Source organism: Notolabrus celidotus, chromosome 13, assembly GCF_009762535.1.
Source record: "Notolabrus celidotus isolate fNotCel1 chromosome 13, fNotCel1.pri, whole genome shotgun sequence".
Classification (NCBI taxonomy): Eukaryota; Metazoa; Chordata; class Actinopteri; order Labriformes; family Labridae; genus Notolabrus; species Notolabrus celidotus.
The window spans coordinates 22206181-22225722 of NC_048284.1; the positions used below are offsets into that span (position 1 = coordinate 22206181).

Below are 19542 nucleotides of genomic sequence, written 5' to 3' on the forward strand. Positions count from 1 at the left end.
CAGACATCTGAAAGAATTAGTTTAATTTCTCACAGTTGTATATCTACATTGAGACAAAAGTGTCCACTATTTTACATCACACTTACTCTAAAACATTATTGCATATAAACAGGCAGTTGTACATTAAGCATATCAGATGGCTCATGTAATTATAGAAAAGATATTTTCTTTAAACAAAACACAAGAACTTGTCTTATCTTCTAAGGTGTTAAAAACATGGCTCAAATGAGTTTTTTCTCTTAGAACTTAAGGAATCTTATCTATTTATGACATATTGTTACTCCGCAATCTGTGACAATCTTTGGCCAAACATTTCTACCAAAACGCGTCCTTTATCTGTCCCTGTCTGGACCAGATTAACACACAAAAACCCCTATCCTGCAAAAATAGCTGGTTAAAAAAAAAAAGTGTCTTTTGAAAATAACTCCTGCCCCGGTGTCTTTCATGATTAGGCTTCTCCAGCCAACAAACAGTTCATTTATAAGAGAGTCATCTCTGCAGCAGATCCACATATAAGTAGACGTAGATGTAGTCATGCATTTAATAACAAAAAGTTTCCAAGTGGCATTAAAGTAATCCTAAATCAGATTTATACTTTACAACAGAATCTGTTCTATGCTACATGTAAGACTAGGATTATGTATTTTTGTATGTGTGTATCACGGTAGCTGTAATTAGCAAATGCCTTTGAATAAAACATTTACATTTCCACAAAACTCACATTTAAACAAAGCGTTAATTCAAACATGTTTTATGTGAAGAGAATGAATCTGTTGAACTCTTGCTCCAAGGAATAGCTCAGCATTGTGGGAAACACTCTTATTGGACTTCTGAGAGTTAAGTTTGAAGCGTTACCACTCTTTTTAAAATTTAAGCTAACAGCCTAGACAAAGTTAGCTTGATGCTAACACAGGGAAATAGGAAAGAGTTTGCCCATTCATCTAAAATGTATCACAATCTGTCAACCATCTCCTCTAAAGCTCACTTATAAACACATTTATTTATGAGATAACCAGCAGAAACATATGTTCTCTTTAAGTATGAGTGGAACACATAGCTTTGTAAATATATTTATATTTTTAAACTAATGGTATTGTTTAATCTTCATGTTTATTTAGAGCTGTTGGAATGCAGGTTTTAGTAATCTTTACAGAGCAAGTTAAGCCGTTTCCCATCCAAGATAAACTGCTTAGTTTGACAGTTAGCTCACATGTCTCCTCGTGTAACTCTTGACTGAAATAGTTTCTTCTAACTATCTTACATTTTAAGTAATGTTACTCTCAGCTACAGTAATTGCCAACTCAGGCCACAACACAACACATTAAATTGTATTACCATTGCACCAGATAAATGTTGTCTCTAGCAAAGGGATCTTATCTTACTCTCAATTAGCTGCTAGCTTTAACCAAGCAGCAACCTCCGGTCTGAAAATATGAGTCCAATCCGGAAGTGCTAAAAACTGCAATTCATCAATGATGAGACTGGCTCCGGAAGTACCGGAAACCACATACACACCAATTCAAAAAAGACGATCTTTACAGCAGAAATAAACATGTTTACAGCCTGGTACAAAAGACGAGTGTAGTCTGGATAGCTCATTACTCGATCGGCACATACTGTAGGGGGGTGAATTTTTTTTTAACGCGGCAACCTCCGGTCTCAAACGATGAAGCCCATGCGGAAGTGTTATAAACTGCAATACATCGAGAATCTGCTTGAGGCTGGCTACCGATTGGCCTCAACACAGCGCTTCAGAAACAGATGTGTGACGTCACGGATACTACGTCCGTATTTTATACAGTCTATGGCTTTAACCAATGGGTCTTACTATCTAACTGCATTGAAGTCAATGAGAATATTTCCAAAATGCAAAGCAATTCTGTTCAAATATACTAGATGTGTATTAAGAACTCTCATGACTGACTCAGAGTCAGCTACATTAAAAGTACATTTATTTACATTGTGTGATTTAACTCCCCTACAGCCCTTTTTATTACTTTACTGGTCCACACTTTCCCTTTAACTCCACAAGGACAAACACTTGAATTACCTGCCAATACCCTGCAAATATATTTTGTTTTTAACAGCAGCAATGTTTTTTTCTAATATCAAAGTGCATCAAATCAGCCCTGCCAAACCATTAGTGTCAATATAACCTGAAAACATTCAGAAAAGTGCTCACATTGGTTATTGTAAAATTGGGGATACAAAGCTGACCTTTGTGGAGCATGTGCAAACTGTGTTTAATACTCAGTCACACTGTGAGGATCGGATGAGTCATGGCCAAACAGCCCTGGGTGATTGGAGTTGCAGTAGTCATAGCAATGGGGATGTTTGACAGGGCCACCTTTACAGGAGCATCAGCCTTTGGTCGCCAACAAGAGGCACCCAAAAGGGTCTCGTCAGAACTCGTCCTCAGAGCTGTCGGCCAGAAGCATGGCCTGATCCTGACGGCTGGTCCCAGGCTCGCGGGGTTGCTGGGAAGGAAACATAGCCTTTGTTCTCAATGTAGGATTAAGTTTCATACATAAAGTGTACAGTTTTTAAAAAGTTATTAAAAGTAAACGATTACTAACCTCTTGCTGCCTGACCTTCCTCCTCTGGTGTTTGAAGCTATTTCTCCTTTTGCGGTGAATCAACCTGATGCTGTAGAGGGCCCCGACGATTAACAGGGCCCCTGTGATGCCGATGCCCACAGGTGCCAACATCCCTGACACATAACCCGCCTGAAAAATATGCAAGTACACAGAATCATTTTTGTAGTCACAACATTCAAGGAGGGAAACTCAAATACTGGTATGATATACTTCAAAGTCCAAATTCATAAGTTGTTGCTTTTTTAGATACTGAAAGACGCTTCTATTAATTCAGATTGATACACATGCAGTCCGGAACATGCCACTTTGAAATTTTAAGAACTTTTGAGCTTCCCAATCTGAGCATGGTGTCAAAGGAAAATGGCTGTACACTCTCAGTACACACTCAAAAACATGTCTAATCATCTCTATGTGCCCCATCTTTAAATGGTTAATTTGCCTTCATTAAAGACGATTGTTTTCTCCACCTAACACCTGCTGAATATTAAATTTTTCTCTTGCATTTTTTCATTCCCCTAATCCCAACATTATAATTTATAAAATGAGGTAACATGTTGATACTTCTTTCCCCTTTTTAAAAAGCTTAGTCATGAAAATGTCACTCACTGACTGCTTTAGCCAAGGAATTATACGCATTTCATTTCCAAGTCTTAAATGTTTTCTCTCCTCTCCTCATTTATAAACAAGTGCATCACTCTAGCCTGAGAAGATGTATCAATTATTCTGTACTTCTCCAACTAGGATATATCCATCACTGGTTTGCGTCTTTTCATGAGAGTCAAAACAGACATTTTTTGATGGACAATAAAAGCTTTCAAAGAACAGCAGATGGCAGTCTTACCTTCTCTCTGATCAGCTCTACCCAGCTCCGCACTGACAGAACAGAGACATAGATTTTAGAGGACAACATCCTGACAACATCTTTTTTCTCCAGACTCACTGTGATTTTAATGTAAGTGGGTTTTTTTGTATTTCCTAGAAGTAAAAGAAAAGTTTTACAAACATTAAAAACAGATTTGTTTTAGGTGCACGTCCTCTTACTCAGTCCCTGGTTACGTTGAACCCACACAGGGGGTGGAGGAATGAGGCTGTACGGAGGTGGCGTGGAGGACGTTTTTGGTGTTTCTGTCAGGTCCTCTTCGCTGTCGTCCTCCACTGACTCCTCTGAGTTCTCATCATCCTCATCTTCATCTTGCTCCTCTGAGGGGGAGAAATAAAAATATTCTTCTCAGCAGCCAAGAAAATATTAAGATTAAAATGAAATTGACTTTCAGCCGTGGATAAAACTCGTCCTACCGTCTGACTCCATCTCCTCTAACCCCGATCTGGATTTGTGCGCCGGCTGATGGGTTGCTATGGTTACCGTTGTCATAGCTTGCTGGAAGGATGAGAGGGGGAGGCTGGTGGTGGGCAAGTTATCCTGGAGGTTTTGTGTCCTTGCAGCACCTACATGTTTCAAATAACAAAGAATAAGGAGGAAGCTGCAGAAGAGGAGGTTTGCAAACAACGTTTGTACAACTGACAGCTCCTTACTGTCTAATAATGTGTGGGAGGCTGAGTCTCTGGGTACAACACGTATAATTATATTGTGGGTGTTCAATGTATTTGTTGTGTTTCAGTGATTCAAACATGCTCATCATATTCATCGTCAGGTTTACCTCTCCAAAAAATGGCACACTATATTTTACAGTAACACTTGACAGATAATGCTGCTCCGTTAAAGATGGATGAGCATGTTTTTCTTTTTTTATTTCATCAATATATCACAGCACGTTAACGCTTTAGTGAGGATTTTAAAGCTGGTTATGAAATACACTGAAATTAAAACAGATGTCTCTTTATGACGGACAAAACAAACCAGAGGAAATATGAGAAATTTGTCATTTTATTATTCCTGATTATTTAGCAACTGAATAGACAATGGATTAGTAAAACCTAGATGGACAATGGATTCAAATTAAGCTACTAGACTAGAATTCAATAGCTTTTTGGCTAACATTACTGTTTTGAGTGTTGGAAGATGTGCTAGGAAAATCATAAATGCCTTACTGGCAGTAGTGTTGACTGACTTACAGTTCTGGGATAGCTAACCATACTGTTATTGAGGAATTTGGAGAGCAGCTGTCAGTGGCTAATCATGTATTGACAAATGTTATGCTTCAAATATGATCCCAATTTTGTCATTCCAGTTGATAACTAAATCAAAAAGCATCAAAATATAATTTTCCTTTTGTTTGAATGGATCAACTTTGAACCCAGGAGTGCAAAATAACTTTAAGCTTCACACTAAGAACAAGATGTCAGAGGAAAACGTCTGCTGCCTGAATATACTGGATGTACTGTTGTAAAACTTGAATTACTGCATTATGTGTTCTTTCATTTTTAACATACAGAAAATGTGTATTTGTTACAACATTTCTGAAATAGGTAACTTTTGGCACTAACTTGAATTGTTCGACAGAAACATAAAATACATGTTGAAAAAAGTTCAATCAAGCCAAAAGGGTGTTTTGGTAATATATTGACTGTTAAAGAGCCTGATGTTTACATTGAGATCCACTCATTCATGTTTTCCTGTCACATCCTCTCTCACCTCTCCCTGTGAGATCCTCTGGGTCACTTCCTGCTCTTTGCTGTGAAACAGACGGTCCCGGGGAGCCGATTGGCTCCAGCAGCTCAGCACCAGACGTCTGCCATGGTGACGTCCAGTCTGGCATCAGCGGGGGAGGAGCCTGGGAGGGACCGTCGCTGTCTGTCTCCACAGTGACCAGCTGCGGGTCCACGTCCATTCCTGCAGTCGCCATGGCAGCAGGAGGTTGAGCACTGCCAGGCATTGATGTGACGCCCGCCTCTGCTGGTGCCCCCTCTGATGCAACATCTTCAAAAGGCTCAAAGATGAGAGGGAGGGCCTCTGATGACATGGTGCCCTCTGTTGCTTCATCCTGAGACAGCGGGACCTCCGTGTCCACTGTGAGGGGTCAACATAACAGAGACAGGATGAGGGTCAGGATTCGTCGTGTGGTATTTTGTAGCATAAGTTCAGGATTGTTTGTATTTCCTGGTAGAAATGTGTTTTTTAATCAATTAGCTATAACTTATTGAGTGAACTTGTCAGTGTGTCTCCCTGCTCCCCTTCATAATTTACCTCTCGGGGTCCTTCACTGTTTACCATAGTAACATACCATTTCTGATATCATGCTCAGGGTGAGAAGCTCAAATGTTGTTTGATGCTGAAGGGATGTTTCTTTATATATTGTGTTTATCAACACAGGGAATCAGATAAGTCATGTTCATTCACTAGTTTCTAATTTATAAGCAACTGAACAAATAATGAAGTAAAGAAATTGAGGGGCATTTTGCCAATTTTCAAGATCAAGTAACAAAAGTGACAATGAATGAGCTGCTACCAGAAAACAGATTCAGCCACTCCCTTGATAATGTCACTGTAAGCAAAGCATAAATGCCCTAATAATGTAATAAATTGCACAATAAATAAAGGTTTACCATATCTTTTGATTGTGTTGTAGGATATTATAGGAAATTCAAACTTTGCTCCTATTGCTCATAGGAGATACCTTCACACCTACAATCTATTGTATCATCTTATAATATTTATAAAAGGCTCCTTTCAGTGTTTTATGCATGTTCATTTTCTCTGCCCTGTTTCATTTTAACTCACATATGAACAGTAAATTGCTCAAGTGTGACTGTAACCATCTGCACTTGGCTCCTACCTTCCTGCCCACATAACACATTGTGAAAAAATGGGGACAAATGAATGAGGCAAGTTAAGGGTCTTGCATTTTCTTCCCACATAACTCAGCTTAAATGAAGTATGCATGTTTTCTTTTGCACAGAAGCAACTGTATTTGTCATATAGCACTGAATAATTTGTAAGGGAATGCAGTATTTTGAGGCAGGTGACTTTTTGGATATGCAGTTTTTCTCATTAGCGGCTTTTGCACCCTCTCAGAGCAGCTAAGACACGCTAAAAGGAAGGTTGTCTGAAAATAGAGTTCTTTCTCGATAAGGGGCTCTCACGGAGGCAAACTGTCACAGGAAAAGCTGTCACTGCGCATAGCTCTCAGGCATTTTTTTTAGTCCAAGGCATTGCTAAAGTAGGTTGAAAAATACTTATAAAGACCGCAAAGCTTTTACATAACGCTGTTTTGGGACTTTGCTTTTTTTGTCAGCTTCCATTCTGTCAGGAGGAGGCTTCATCAAACATACCATCCCCACATGGACATCAGGAACACATATTGGTTCAGACAGACTTGTTTAATCCATTTTCTGCCTCTGCTTCACTGAATAATAACCTGCCTGGTTCTTTTTTCAATGGTGCAGGAAGAGAAAACACAAGGTTTTAATGGGGAAGAGGGGTTTATAAAGAAAGAGAAAAAGGGGTTGAATCCTCCAAAGACTTGAAAAAACACAATGCCACCAGACTTTTCTTGCCAGTTGTGAGTGTGTGTGTCTGTTCTATCTTTTTTTCAGGCTGGAGTCAAGAATAGAAAGTAATTAGACTGCCAAGGGTCCCAGCTGGGTTCAAAGTGGAGCGTGGAAAAGCGGGCTCCTTTCTTTGCCAATCATCAAAGGCAATCTCTACCACAAGACGTGTCGCTTTCATTTCCGCCTTACTCTTTTAATGAAGCCTCCTGAAACCCTGAAAAACTCAAGTAAGATGAAGAATAGAGCTTGATGGTGAGGGAATTCTTACTGGGTGACAATAACCGCAGACCCACTTGAGCCGATTTTCGTGTCTTGCATTATGTTGAACTAAGGCACTATGCGGAAAGTTATACTCTACTAACAATCCACTAATTTCCATTTTGCTCTGGGTTTCTGATTTTTCTGACTCACCTCCACCAGGCCTTGCAGCCTCAGTCCACAGACTTTCTGGTCCATCCTCTTTTGGCATCAGGTTTGGTCCAATTTCAGGTAACAGGGGGTCCGGGAGGGAGGAAGTAGTAGCTCCATCTTGGCTCCAAATTGACAAAGATGTCAAGCTCAGAGGGGAGCCAAAGATGGGACTGTGGGAGGGTAGTTTCTGGATGGTTGCTCCAGGATTAGGAGGTTCTGTAATGGATAGAAAGCCTGTTTCTGGGTTTTTATCCTGGACAGAATAGACATATGCAGGTAGATTTGTTACATCCTCTCCAGCTTGGTCTTTGTCCCCTATGGCTTGGGAGGACTGCTCTACATCCAACTGCCTACCCCCACCTGTAGGACCCAGCATAGGATCACTGGTGCTGGCAGGATTCTCCTCTACAGGCAGCACTCCTTCTGATTGTCTCAAAGCGTCTCCCATCTCAGATGTGTACCCAACCTTCTTTCCCTCGCTCTGTGCTTCTCCGTCAGCCTGCCTCGGCCCAGATCTTCCATTGAGGTCATCCACATTTTTTGTCAGCGTCACTGGAGATGGTCCCACAGGTGCCTCATGTAGGCCAGCCCCCCCTGCTGCATCCAACATCAGCCCAGTCATAAGTTCTGTACCTGTTGACTCATCTGGGGTTTGTGTTGACCCAATACTTGTTACTTTGCCCTGGTTGGGGGTGGAGTCTGGGAGATAGACAGGGTTTCCATAGATACAGAGACAAGTCCCAACCAGGAGGAGGCGGCGGAGCATCCCAGACATCAGCATCTCTGTCTCGTCTCAGAGTCTGCAAAGAGTGGACACAAAGGGCAGACGTTCGTATGCATGAACTGAACCTATTTGCAACATAAGTACTTAGCATGCAAGCAGGAAGATAGGTGACATGACACATTTAAAAAAGGGTGCAACTGCAGATTAAAGGACCAGAATGCAAAGTGAGAACTTCACATAGTCTGTGATAACCACAGAGAACAGGATTAGCTGAGCAGCTCTGCCTGCCTTGGCTTTGATGCTGCAGTTGCACCGTTTTGAATAATTTGGATGAAATTCCCTTTCATCTCCGACTCTTCTGTTCATTTTGTATAAATACAGGGAAATGCTTGGCACACACACACACACACTCGCATAAGGAGGGGGGGAGTAACAAATACAGAGAGGGAGAGAGAGTGGGAATCTGACACAGCAATCCTTAGCACCCCTCCGCACTTTACCTATAAATAGCACCAGATTTTCTATTCTCCAGGAGCCTCTACAGAAGGACCCACGAATGCTACATTTTCACATTACACAAACCTGCACCTCTACTGCTAATGGGAACATATTTAAACAGGATACATGCACATTATACATTTTTTTTTAAATGGGGGAAAAAACTAAGTAAACAGCTGTGCATGAGGCATGTATTGCAACAATCAGTGTGACAGCAATTATCAGCTAATAACCAATCTCTGATCTGGCAAAAGAAGAAGAAGGGGGAAACTGCAGTGCTGTTGACAGGGTGACACCCTTTCATGTTACCGGAGCCAGATGAACGTCTGAGAAGAACCAGCACCCAGCCCTAATGATGATCAGTCCAACAATGTCACTGTGCAACCCACTTTTCTCCCTGCGCACCTCCCCTGTGATCAATATAGTTAACGCACTCAGACAGAATGCTCCTGCAGTCCAAAACTGTAAACACACTGCGGTGCTGTATCAGATTTCACACATTACAATCCTGGAGCTTTTCACAGCTTCAGTGCATCACCTTGTTGTATTGCACTGAAATTCGCTCAAAATGAAACACTTAAGTCATTTGAGGCTACAAATTAAAACTAAATTTACCTTCCACAGTTCATGACGGATCCTCGTGCATGTAGACGCAGGGCTGCAGCTCGATACAGATTCCGGAGAGTCTCGTGCGTTCAGCAGGCTGAAGGAGAGGCTTGTTGTTGTGCAGCTCAGCGTCACTGACTCGAAGTCTCCGTCTTCTCTACGTATGTCCGCCTGTTCCTGAAGAGCTCTCACTGAATGCTTCTCACCTGCACGAATAATTATTTCAAACTACAGACTTTGAAATATGCTTTTAATAACTACGTCGTGTTTGTAAATGTATTGAGTCATTGTTCACGTCTATGCTAACTTTAATACATTTTAATGTCACTGTGTTTCCCATTGGGTCATATGAGACTCCTGGTGGTGCTGAATGGACAGCGCCTTAACCTCAGTTTAGAGGTCGCGTGCTGCTTACAGAGAGGTGGATACTGTCACAGTATTTTCTGAATGTCCGTTTCTAATGCTTAAAAAAATAAATTACCTTTAACTTTTCTTTTTAGATAAACAGAGATTGGATATGGGTTATAATCATGATCAGAATATGTACCCACATTTACATGGTGGTGACACTCCTCGTGCAAAGAATCTGGGCTCAACTTCATGTTTGGGTTATTGTGCTACTTTTAAAAAACCCCAGAGACTTATTTTGGGGACATCAGATTGGTGTCTGTCTGATTTGGCCCATTCAATTAGCACAGTTGTTCCAAAATAGTTCAGCAAAAGCAGGTGCATAAATGAGCACTAGTTGCATTTTCATAATTACAACAATCAATTTCTAATTATCTTAACTAATCCAATAGGTCAGAGCAAATGCATGATTAAAACCGATTAATTGGTTCAAACTGATCACAGACAACAGTGAGATGCGAAATAAATTCCAACTATGACACTGGTTACAGTTTGATAATGATATGATAAGCCGTTCCAGTCGTCCTCATTGGCTGGTCATAAATGTTTCCCCTTTAGCCCAAGGGTTACATATATATGTCAGGCAACAATCAGCTAAAAAAATAAATAAACTATTAGCCTCTTGTAATGACAGAGAAGCAATTTACAGTAAATTCGTATCCTGTTAAAGCTGCTCTTGGTAGGAATGGTGTAAACATTTATACTTTTTTCTGCTGGGTTTGGAGAAAAGGTCATAATACCCATCAGTACTCATCGGTAAGTAGAGTAATTTGAGACTATTGCGAAATCTCTGCATTTTCCAATGCCTTTGCATCAAGCAATGTTATTATTCCCCACTTTCCATTATGAAGGACTAATCAGAGCTAATCTCCAATCCTCTGTCCTGATTGGTTAAGGGGCAGCCCCTGAAGGCTGATTTACACCTCAGCGTGAGTCCGGCACTATCATGACTACATACACCGATCTGTGTTGGGGGGCTAAGAGAAAATCTGGTTGGGAGGGATAGTGCTGACATCCGAAGTCCCTCCCTCTGAACAGTTGTTTACTCTGTGACTACCAACAGCAGCTTTAATTTAATTGTTTTTAATTTTAATTACAGCTCTTACAAGTTCAACTGTTCCCAGTCCCCTCTTCAATATAAGTTAAACTAACTGGTGTTAAAAAAAAACTCCACCCCAACTAAGTATAGCACTGATTTCTCTAAAAAAAAAAGAAAAATAGTTTAGAGAGATTTACTAATGACTCTAAATTTGTTTGACAGGTCTTTTATATGAGACCATTCCTATAAATAAGCTTCAGTAGTGTTGAAAAAGAGTCTTTAGAAGAGTGTCCATTGCGTTGATTTATCTAAAATGTGCTGACTGAAATGGGAGAGTTTCCTCAATCTCAATTTCTTGAACATTTTTGATCAGGCAACAGCATGTGACGTCATTACGTTTTTGAGGACCCAGCCCAACCCAACCGGAAGACAACAGATTCTTTTTTTTATCTTATTGAGACGATGCAAATTTGCTACTGTCAAGGCTGAATACTAACAATATTCTCGCCCAAAGGGATACTAATTATTAAAATGCCCTTATTTGATGGGTTGGGAAGTGGAGGAGAGAAGACTGCGATCGTCATTGACTTAGGAGCAGCATTCACAAAGTGAGTATGAGCTGTTAGCACGACAGGTTAGCACAACATGCAAAGCTAACGTCAATATTTATTGTATCTAAAGCTGAACTAACCAGTCGTGTCTTGTACGTTTTGACAGGTTAAACTTCACAAACAAGCAGGGACAATTTTAAATTCTTCATCTGTGTTTTGTGTTAGACCACGCTTTCAATGCTAACTAGACTGATCGTTTTATATTCCATTATCTAGCGACGGCTAATTTCCAAAAGAGCTCAGATTAAATCCAGTCAGTGAAGAAACAACATCTGAAAAACATAAGCGTTAAAGGTAGCTTCACTGCTACATTAGGGTCTTTTTGATGGTGCAGGTTGCTATAATTTAAGCCAGTGAGCCTATTTGAAGATGGTATTCAAAGTTTTCAGAATTGTACAGAAAAGAGTAAATGAACTCAGAAGTATTTTCTGTAATAGTGGAAAATAGATGAGACTGGGAGAGGTCAGCTGAACGATGACATTGAATCTATTGTCATAAGATCAGATGGAGCTTCTTCATTGTTTGTTGTTAGTGGTTCCTCTCACACTGTCTGCTGTTCCACTGACCTAAATAGTTGTATCTAAGCACCTGCTAATCTTAAAGCCGTCACACACTAAAAGTCTATATCACTGCACCTTACACATTTCAACAACATTTATCCTACAATTTCGTTTCTTTCTACACTGTGATGGAAGTGATGCTGTAAAGCAACGTGACTCTTCCTGGGAATATAATCAAAGGTCTTATGTAGCAAAGAGGAGACACAGGCCTGAGGCCAGTCACATGAAAATCAGAAGGAAGACTGCCTTTAGTTTTTAGTAATCGCATCTTTGTCTTGAGTTGACAGCCTGCAGGGTTTTTTAATGTTCTCTCACTTCTAAAGAGTTAACAGTTTATTTTTAAAAGACTGTCATACCCTTTAAGCCCAATGTTTCCTCCTCAAGTAAAAATAGTTCCTCTCAAAAATGCTTGTTATCATGTTTCATGGTATTATTCATATTAAAGGTATGTCTATTAGCCTTCAAATGGTTAATGGTTTCATTCATCTAATGTAATATTATTAACAATCACAAAAAATAAACCATACATGTATATCTTTTAAATCTCTTCTTAAAACCCATTTTTACAGACTTTCTTTTATGGATTTATCTTTCTAACTGCTTTTACTTCTATTTTATTATTCATTTCAATTTTTATCAAACTAATTAATTTTTTTAAATTGTATTTTATTTGTTGTTGTTTTAGTTTATTTTTTTTCATTTAATATTTGAATGTTCCTAATTTATCCTGAACACTTTTTCTATTTTTCCCGATGTGATGTCGTCCTCTTACTCTGAAAACCTCTTTTATTGTCCTTGTGATGCTTTATTTACTTATCCATTTTATTTATTTATCCTTCAAAAACCTCTCAACAATGATTTACTGGTCTATTGTCATACCACTTCATTCTGTTAATTGACGTGTATTTCTTTTAACCTCTTACGTTGCATTTTGTTTTACATTGTTAAAATTCCTCTTCCCTGTCGTTCGAAATGTTTCCTATGTTATTTGAACAATGCATTGATTGTCAAAGCACTTTGTAAACATTTGTTAATAAAGGTGCTATATAAATAAAGTTACTATTATTATTATTATTATTATAATCATCAATATCCACTTTAAGCCTTCCGTCTTCTTTCTGTGCAGATGTGGCTTTGCAGGGGAAACGGGGCCCAGGTTCATAATTCCGAGCGAGATCCGGAAACCGGGACAGCAACAGGTGATACGCTGCTCACTTGCAGAGTGTGATCATTTGGGAGGATTTTGTATGTGGAATGATGTTTGTTGATTATATTTGCGATGTCTTGCTTTCAGGCCACCAAAGTTGTTCAGTACAACATCAACACAGAAGAGCTTTATGTCATCCTCAAAGAGTTTATCCATTTGTTGTACTTCAGGTGAGACTCCTCTGCTTTAGTAATTACTCATGTTCTAGAAAGTTAAGTGGTTTTATTAAAACAAAGATTTCTTCACATTTGTCTCAATCAGGCACCTGCTGGTGAACCCTCGAGACAGAAGAGTGGTCATCATCGAGTCCATCCTCTGCCCATCTCACTTCAGAGAGACGCTCACCAAGGTTTTCTTCAAACAGTTTGAGGTGAAAAAAAAGAAAGAAGATTATTTATTAATAGAAACTACAGAACAGGTTTAGAAAAAGCGTGAATGAGGAGCATGCCTGTCAGTAATATTTATACACATTTACTTATTTATAAATGCTTATTTTGGGGTTTCATATAGGTTTGACTGTGTGCTTAAAATCTTTAGCCAGTCAGTGTTAATGTTAGTGGAGGACACAATGTGTTATATGTTTTTAAATTGTTGCCTCTGATGTTGTTTTCCAGGTGCCCTCAGTTCTGTTTGCTCCAAGTCATCTCATGGCCATCATGACTTTGGGCATCAACTCTGCCCTGGTGATGGACTGCGGCTACACAGAGACTCTGGTCCTGCCTGTATCCTTTCCCCATCGTTACAGAGTCTGTGACCTAAAAGCAGAGACCGAGCTGTTTAGGAAATTGTTATTATTTAGCTATCTTAACAGAAGTAATGTGACAGTGTGCTTATAAGTGAAATATCTGTCCAATAGAAAGACCAGGACAAGTTTAGATTCAACAAAGAAAGAAGGGGAGATCCAAAACACTTGTCTCTCTATGAATGGGTGCATGCTTTTAATGTTCTGAATTTGTGGAAGACAAAAATGAGTTTTATTGTTTTGTGTGTGAACTTGTCACCTTGACTGTGAAATCAGGTTTATGAGTGCACTCCTATTCTGCCAGCCTGGGAAGCTTTGCCGTTGGGAGGGAAAGCCATCCATAAGTACGTAGCTCTAACAGATTTGATGCTGGTTGTAAAAAGAACATTTCTTTTTGGCATGCTGCTGATCGCATGTCTGATTGGAAATCTTTTCTCTAAAATGAGAACTTTAAGATGTGCCTGTTTCCCCTCATAACTGTTCTTATTGTAGGGAATTAGATGCTCTTCTTGTGGAGCAGTGCACTGTGGACACAGACACCACCACCGGCCAGAGTGTACCAGCTGCCATCGGTAATAAGGACAAACACCACACACTGTGCCTTTTTTTTAAATGCAGAAACTTAAAATCTAAACATGGACCGCTGATTTATTTGAAATCCAGAGAGCAGAAGAAGATAATGGCTTTGTCCCAGTGTGTTTCTTTTTCTATTCATAAGCAGAACTTGTTCCTGGGTGACATTTGAGTAAATTATACATATACACTCTATTTTAGATTTTTTTCGGCACACTTTTTCTTGAACCTGAACTGAATCAGCTGTGTGAACTCCAGCTGCCGCATAGTGAGAGGAGATACACATACAGGCATCAATTATTGAGACAGACAGCAGGCTGACTCACTCGACTGGACTAGTAAACGAGCTGCAATTCTGCAGTAAGCACAAAGAGACTTTGGTCTCTATAATTAACCCTTTACACTCTGTATGTTCTGAGGGAAACAATCAGTGTCATCACTCTGATAATTGACGAAAACTAAAACTTAGCTTTTACTATTGCTTTGCAGTTATGTCATTTGCTTCAGTCCCTATAGACGGATTCAGACTCTCATAAATTTCTCCCTTGAACTGAGAGGAAATGCTGACGTATGCACACCAGGAAAAAGTACTTATTTTGATCTCTTTTTAAAATGTTTTACAGGGACCATCCCAGAGGAGATTGTGGAGGACATAAAGGGTATGTTTTTTTCAGTTCTTCTTTTGTTTCTATAGTTTTGTTTTTCACTTCCAGATCTCATCATGCTTGGCTTATGGGGGTTAGTGGATCAAACTTTTATCAATTTTAAGTTAAAAGTAATAATATAATAATAATACATTTTATTTATCACGCACTTTACATTTTGAACAAATCTCAAAGTGCTACAGGGCATAAAAAAAGGGACAGTAAGAATAAAAACAGGGTTAAAAAACAGGGTTAAAAGCAGACGCTTGTTTAAGACACTGTAGTTGAATAAAAAGTTACCATAAAGAAAACAAAATTAAAACAGTTTTTCAAATTGTGCATCCATAAGTATGCTAGTTGTCTGAAATCAAAACAGTCAGATTAAACACACTTTGAACCAGAATGGGAGAGGTCTTTATTTTCATCATTTATAGGCTAAAGCCCTTTGTTGTACTAGACTGGCTATGTGTTCTCTCTCATCTAAAACAATGTCAGCAAGACAATCCAGTGAGATGCATTGAAATGTTGTTTTACATTACATTTAAAGTGAATTAAGGTTTCTTGTATTAAATAATAATGCAGATATATAAACAAACTGTGCCTCAAAAAGCTTGTGTCTACTAACCTTTTATTTTCTAGCTTGTCTCTAACTTTGATTATAGACATCAAGGATATTCCAAATAAAACCTCCCATACCCCAGAAGTACTTTTTGTGTTTTTGTAATGTACGTATATTTGCCTAAACATTCCTTTGCTCTCTTCAGTGCGAACAGGCTTCGTCAGTGACCTGCAGAGAGGTCTCAAGATCCAAGAAGCCAAGTTTAACCTGGATGGTACGGCAGAGGTGAGTGAGACGTTAATGTCATTGTGTCCTTGGTCTGTAAACAAATGTCAGCACAAAGGAATGTTTTGCTTATTCTTCTGAATGTGTTTGCAGCGTCCAGCTCCTCCTCCAGACGTGGACTACCCTCTGGATGGTGAGAAGATCCTGCACGTCAAAGGATCGATCAGGTAGCTCAGCATGTCTTGAACTGAGCAGAAAGACCCAGAGCTTTTTATTTAAGTTTTCTTAACTAGAATTTTTTCAACTTGTGATGTTTCCAGGATTTGTCGAACTTGGTAGGAGGGTAATTTTGTTAAGTGAGATTGTCCTGTCTTTGTAGCCTTTGGTCAGATTCGCTCTCTTTCTTTTCAGGGACTCTGTGATGGAGATCCTGTTTGAGCAGGACAATGAAGAGAAGAGTGTGGCCTCTCTGATACTTGATGCCCTGGTCAAGGTAAAGAAAAAGTTCCTAATTCTGTATCTCATGAGATGTTGGAGAATGAGAAGACAGTTTGGTGTGTAATCACTCGGTCGATGCAGTCTAAACTTCAATAACCTATGAATGATTTAAAAACAGTAGAGTCCTTTCAGTGTCAAGAGTATTAAAGTTGTTTACGTATATAATATCTCTTTATTTAAAATCTCACCTGTTCTAAAACATGTTATTGTACTGTAGTATCTCTTGCCCTTCCTTTTGCCCCTTGGTTGAAGTCATTCATTTGGTTTTGCCTCACTTATTTTGCGCTAATTGGATAACACTTCATGCTGCATTATCCTGCTGTAAACCTTCAGTATCTCTAGCCGGAGGAATGCAGCAGCCCTGTGTTGTTATCCACAGTGAACAGCCGTGGAGTTGAGTGTACAGTTTTCATCTGTGATGTTGCTATGGTTACACTCGGTAGCCATTCCATACAGCAGAGTTTCCATGTGGATATCAAGCCGGCTCAGGACAGTCTAGTAAATATCAGCAGGAGCAGAGAACTTTGGCTGTAACAGCAATACTTGTTAGACCTAAACCTGCATGGGATATTTAGATATTGGTACTGAGTTAGAGCTCCCCATGAGACAAGGTGCTGCAGCAATACCTGCTTCAAGTACTTTGTTCCATTGCACCTGTTCTGAACCGGAGCGCAGTCAGTTAACTCTGAACCGGAGCGCAGTCCCATTTCTTCTCATTGCCCTGTTTAATTAATAAAATTGAGTTTATTCCCTTCATCGCTCAATAGGCATCAGGGCGTCAAACGAAATCCAAATATCAATTCATTGCATAAACAAGAGCTTCAAACATTATAATCTGATTTGCTGTGTTTGTCTCCATGCAGTGCCCCATTGACGCACGCAAAGTGCTCTCAGAGAACCTGGTGGTGATTGGAGGCACAGCCATGCTGCCGGGCTTCATGCACCGTCTGCTGGCAGAGTTACGCCTCCTGGTGGAGAAACCCAAGTACAGCGAAGTGCTGGCCAGCAGGAGCCTGCGTATACACTCTCCACCTGCAAAGCCCAACTGCACTGCCTGGCTTGGAGGTCATACAAGAGATTTCATTAAATATTTATCCCGAGCTGAAGGCTATCTGAATGTGCATAATTTAGAACTTGGCACTGTCATTGAATATTTTTCTGTCATAAGCATACTTTAAAAAACTGAAAAGAGCTGACATTATAATGGGAAAAACATAAATTTGTGGCTTCTCATGTAATCTCCAAAACCCTGTCTTTATTCATATTTTATTTACCCCATTCACCAGGTGCCATCTTCGGGGCGCTGCAAGACATCCTGGGCAGCAGGTCGGTGTCTCGGGATTATTACAACCAGACAGGACGCATCCCAGACTGGTGCTGCCTGAGCTCTCCTCCTCCTGAATCCTTCTATGAAGCAGGAAAGACCCCTCCTCCGCTCATGAAGAGAGCGTTCTCCACAGAGAAGTAGAACATGCTGGAACATAACTCAGTGTCCTCTACCTAAAAGAACAGTCCAGTAATCCTAAATGAAACCTCTAAACACAAAGCTTGTTCATATGTTAACTACACAAACAGCTCTAGATGTTTGAAATGTCTCTTAGTCACACCTACGTTTTATATGCACATGTTGTGGACAGTTGGCTGATCAGGTGTCTTGGTTTCTGATCTCAACAGACAGAACAGATTAATTATGGCGGTAGAATTAATATTCAACGAGGATTACAGTATTTCAAATAGTGTCAGTGCTACGTGCAGCTGTGTTTACTGTTTCATGTCAAGTTTCATTAAGGAAGACACCGAACCATTATGTGTTTATTCACATGTCTTCATTTTGGATTTTGTTTGCAGATGAACTGATAACAAATTACATACATCGGAAATGTTTCAAGTGATAACAAAGTCAAGCTTAATCCATCTTTTTGTTTCAATGTCCCATGGAATTTGATAACAAAGTTATTTATTTATTGGTTGGATGTTGGATGCCCTGTATACTCACCCAGGTGTTCTGTTATTCAATGTTTTAAACAGCCTATCATGATTCAGCAGGGTGAAGGTGTCCTGGGAGTTTTTATTGACCAAACTCTGATGCACTCCACCTCAGTTTTTCCAACATGACAAGTGTTGTTTTAAACATCGCCGACATGATGCCATCTTGCTCTGTACCTTTGAATTCAGTTATTACAACAAATAAATATTCAGAATTCAATCAAGCAAACAGTTTTCTGTTTTTTCTTACCTTGTATTTGTTTAATAGTTCCTAAACTGCTAGGCCAACATCACCCAAGAAAAAAATAACTTTAATATACCCACAATTTCACAAGATGGTTGCCATACTGCATACATGGGGAATAAAAACATATTTGTAAATGTTGGGCAAATCACTTAAACCTTATATTTCATTCGAAACAGTACAAAGACAACAAATGTTAAAACTTAAAACATTTATTTAATTAAAAACAAGCTCATTTTTCATTTGATGCTCACAACACGTTTCAAAGAAGTAAGTAACATGACGGTATAAAAACGGCAGAGTGGCTGAGTCTTTCAAAAGTAAAGATAGTAAGACGTTTGGCACTCTGTGAGAGACTGCGTGAGCAAATAGTTCAAAAGTTCATAATTTAAGGCGGCGGTTCATGAAATACAGACATGGCTCTGTAGTAGAAGTCCCTGCATGGGCTCAAAATCACATCTTAAAACCATTGTCTGTGAACACAGTTAGTTGCTGCATCACTATATGCAGGTTAAAACTATGGCATGCAAAGAGGAGACCATATACAGTATAAACATGATCCAGGACCAACTCCAGTCGAGTGTTACTAAAAGAGGAAGCGTTGCAACACAATGGTAAACATGTTGCTGACATCAAATTTATAATGAATTAAAGCTGCTATTGGTAGGAATGGTGTCAAAAACATTATTTTTTATCTGCTGGGTTTGGAGAAAAGGTCATAATGCCCATCGTTACTCATCGGTAAATGAAGTCATTTGAGACTATCGCAAAATCTCTGTTTTCCAATGCCTTTATATAAAGCGATGTTATTCTTCCCCTCCTTCCCGTTATGATGGACCAATAATAGCTAATCTCCAATCCTCCGTCCTCATTGGTCGAGTGGCGGCCCCACTACGTTGCCCTGATCGGCTGGGAAGCCACTACTTCCTCATTGAATGCGCACAACCATCTTTTGTTGATG

General features: G+C 39.6%; 2 protein-coding genes across 3 annotated transcripts; one reads left to right on the forward strand and one right to left on the reverse strand.

Moving 5' to 3' along the window:
• Positions 1–8: 8 nt before the first annotated feature.
• LOC117824038 lies at positions 9–9777 on the reverse strand. 2 transcript variants are annotated; one of them, XM_034699385.1, is made up of 8 exons: positions 9295–9777; positions 7458–8257; positions 5191–5565; positions 3894–4043; positions 3639–3797; positions 3439–3470; positions 2577–2726; positions 9–2477 (listed from the first exon to the last, which is right to left on the reverse strand). In XM_034699385.1, the coding sequence occupies exons 2-8, from the start codon at positions 8236–8238 to the stop codon at positions 2403–2405; spliced, it is 1722 nt and encodes a 573-aa protein (XP_034555276.1). In that variant the 5' UTR covers positions 8239–8257; positions 9295–9777; the 3' UTR covers positions 9–2402. The 2 variants fall into 2 exon arrangements, with proteins under 2 accessions (XP_034555276.1, XP_034555275.1); XM_034699384.1 differs by having other exon boundaries at positions 9–2495; positions 9295–9457.
• Positions 9778–11113: 1336 nt separating this feature from the next.
• Positions 11114–18561, forward strand: actr10 (actin related protein 10). Its single transcript, XM_034699801.1, has 13 exons — positions 11114–11340; positions 13030–13102; positions 13198–13280; positions 13372–13480; positions 13725–13832; positions 14129–14196; positions 14345–14424; positions 15049–15084; positions 15834–15913; positions 16007–16080; positions 16265–16346; positions 17215–17416; positions 17638–18561. The coding sequence occupies exons 1-13, from the start codon at positions 11264–11266 to the stop codon at positions 17817–17819; spliced, it is 1254 nt and encodes a 417-aa protein (XP_034555692.1). The 5' UTR covers positions 11114–11263; the 3' UTR covers positions 17820–18561.
• Positions 18562–19542: the final 981 nt, after the last annotated feature.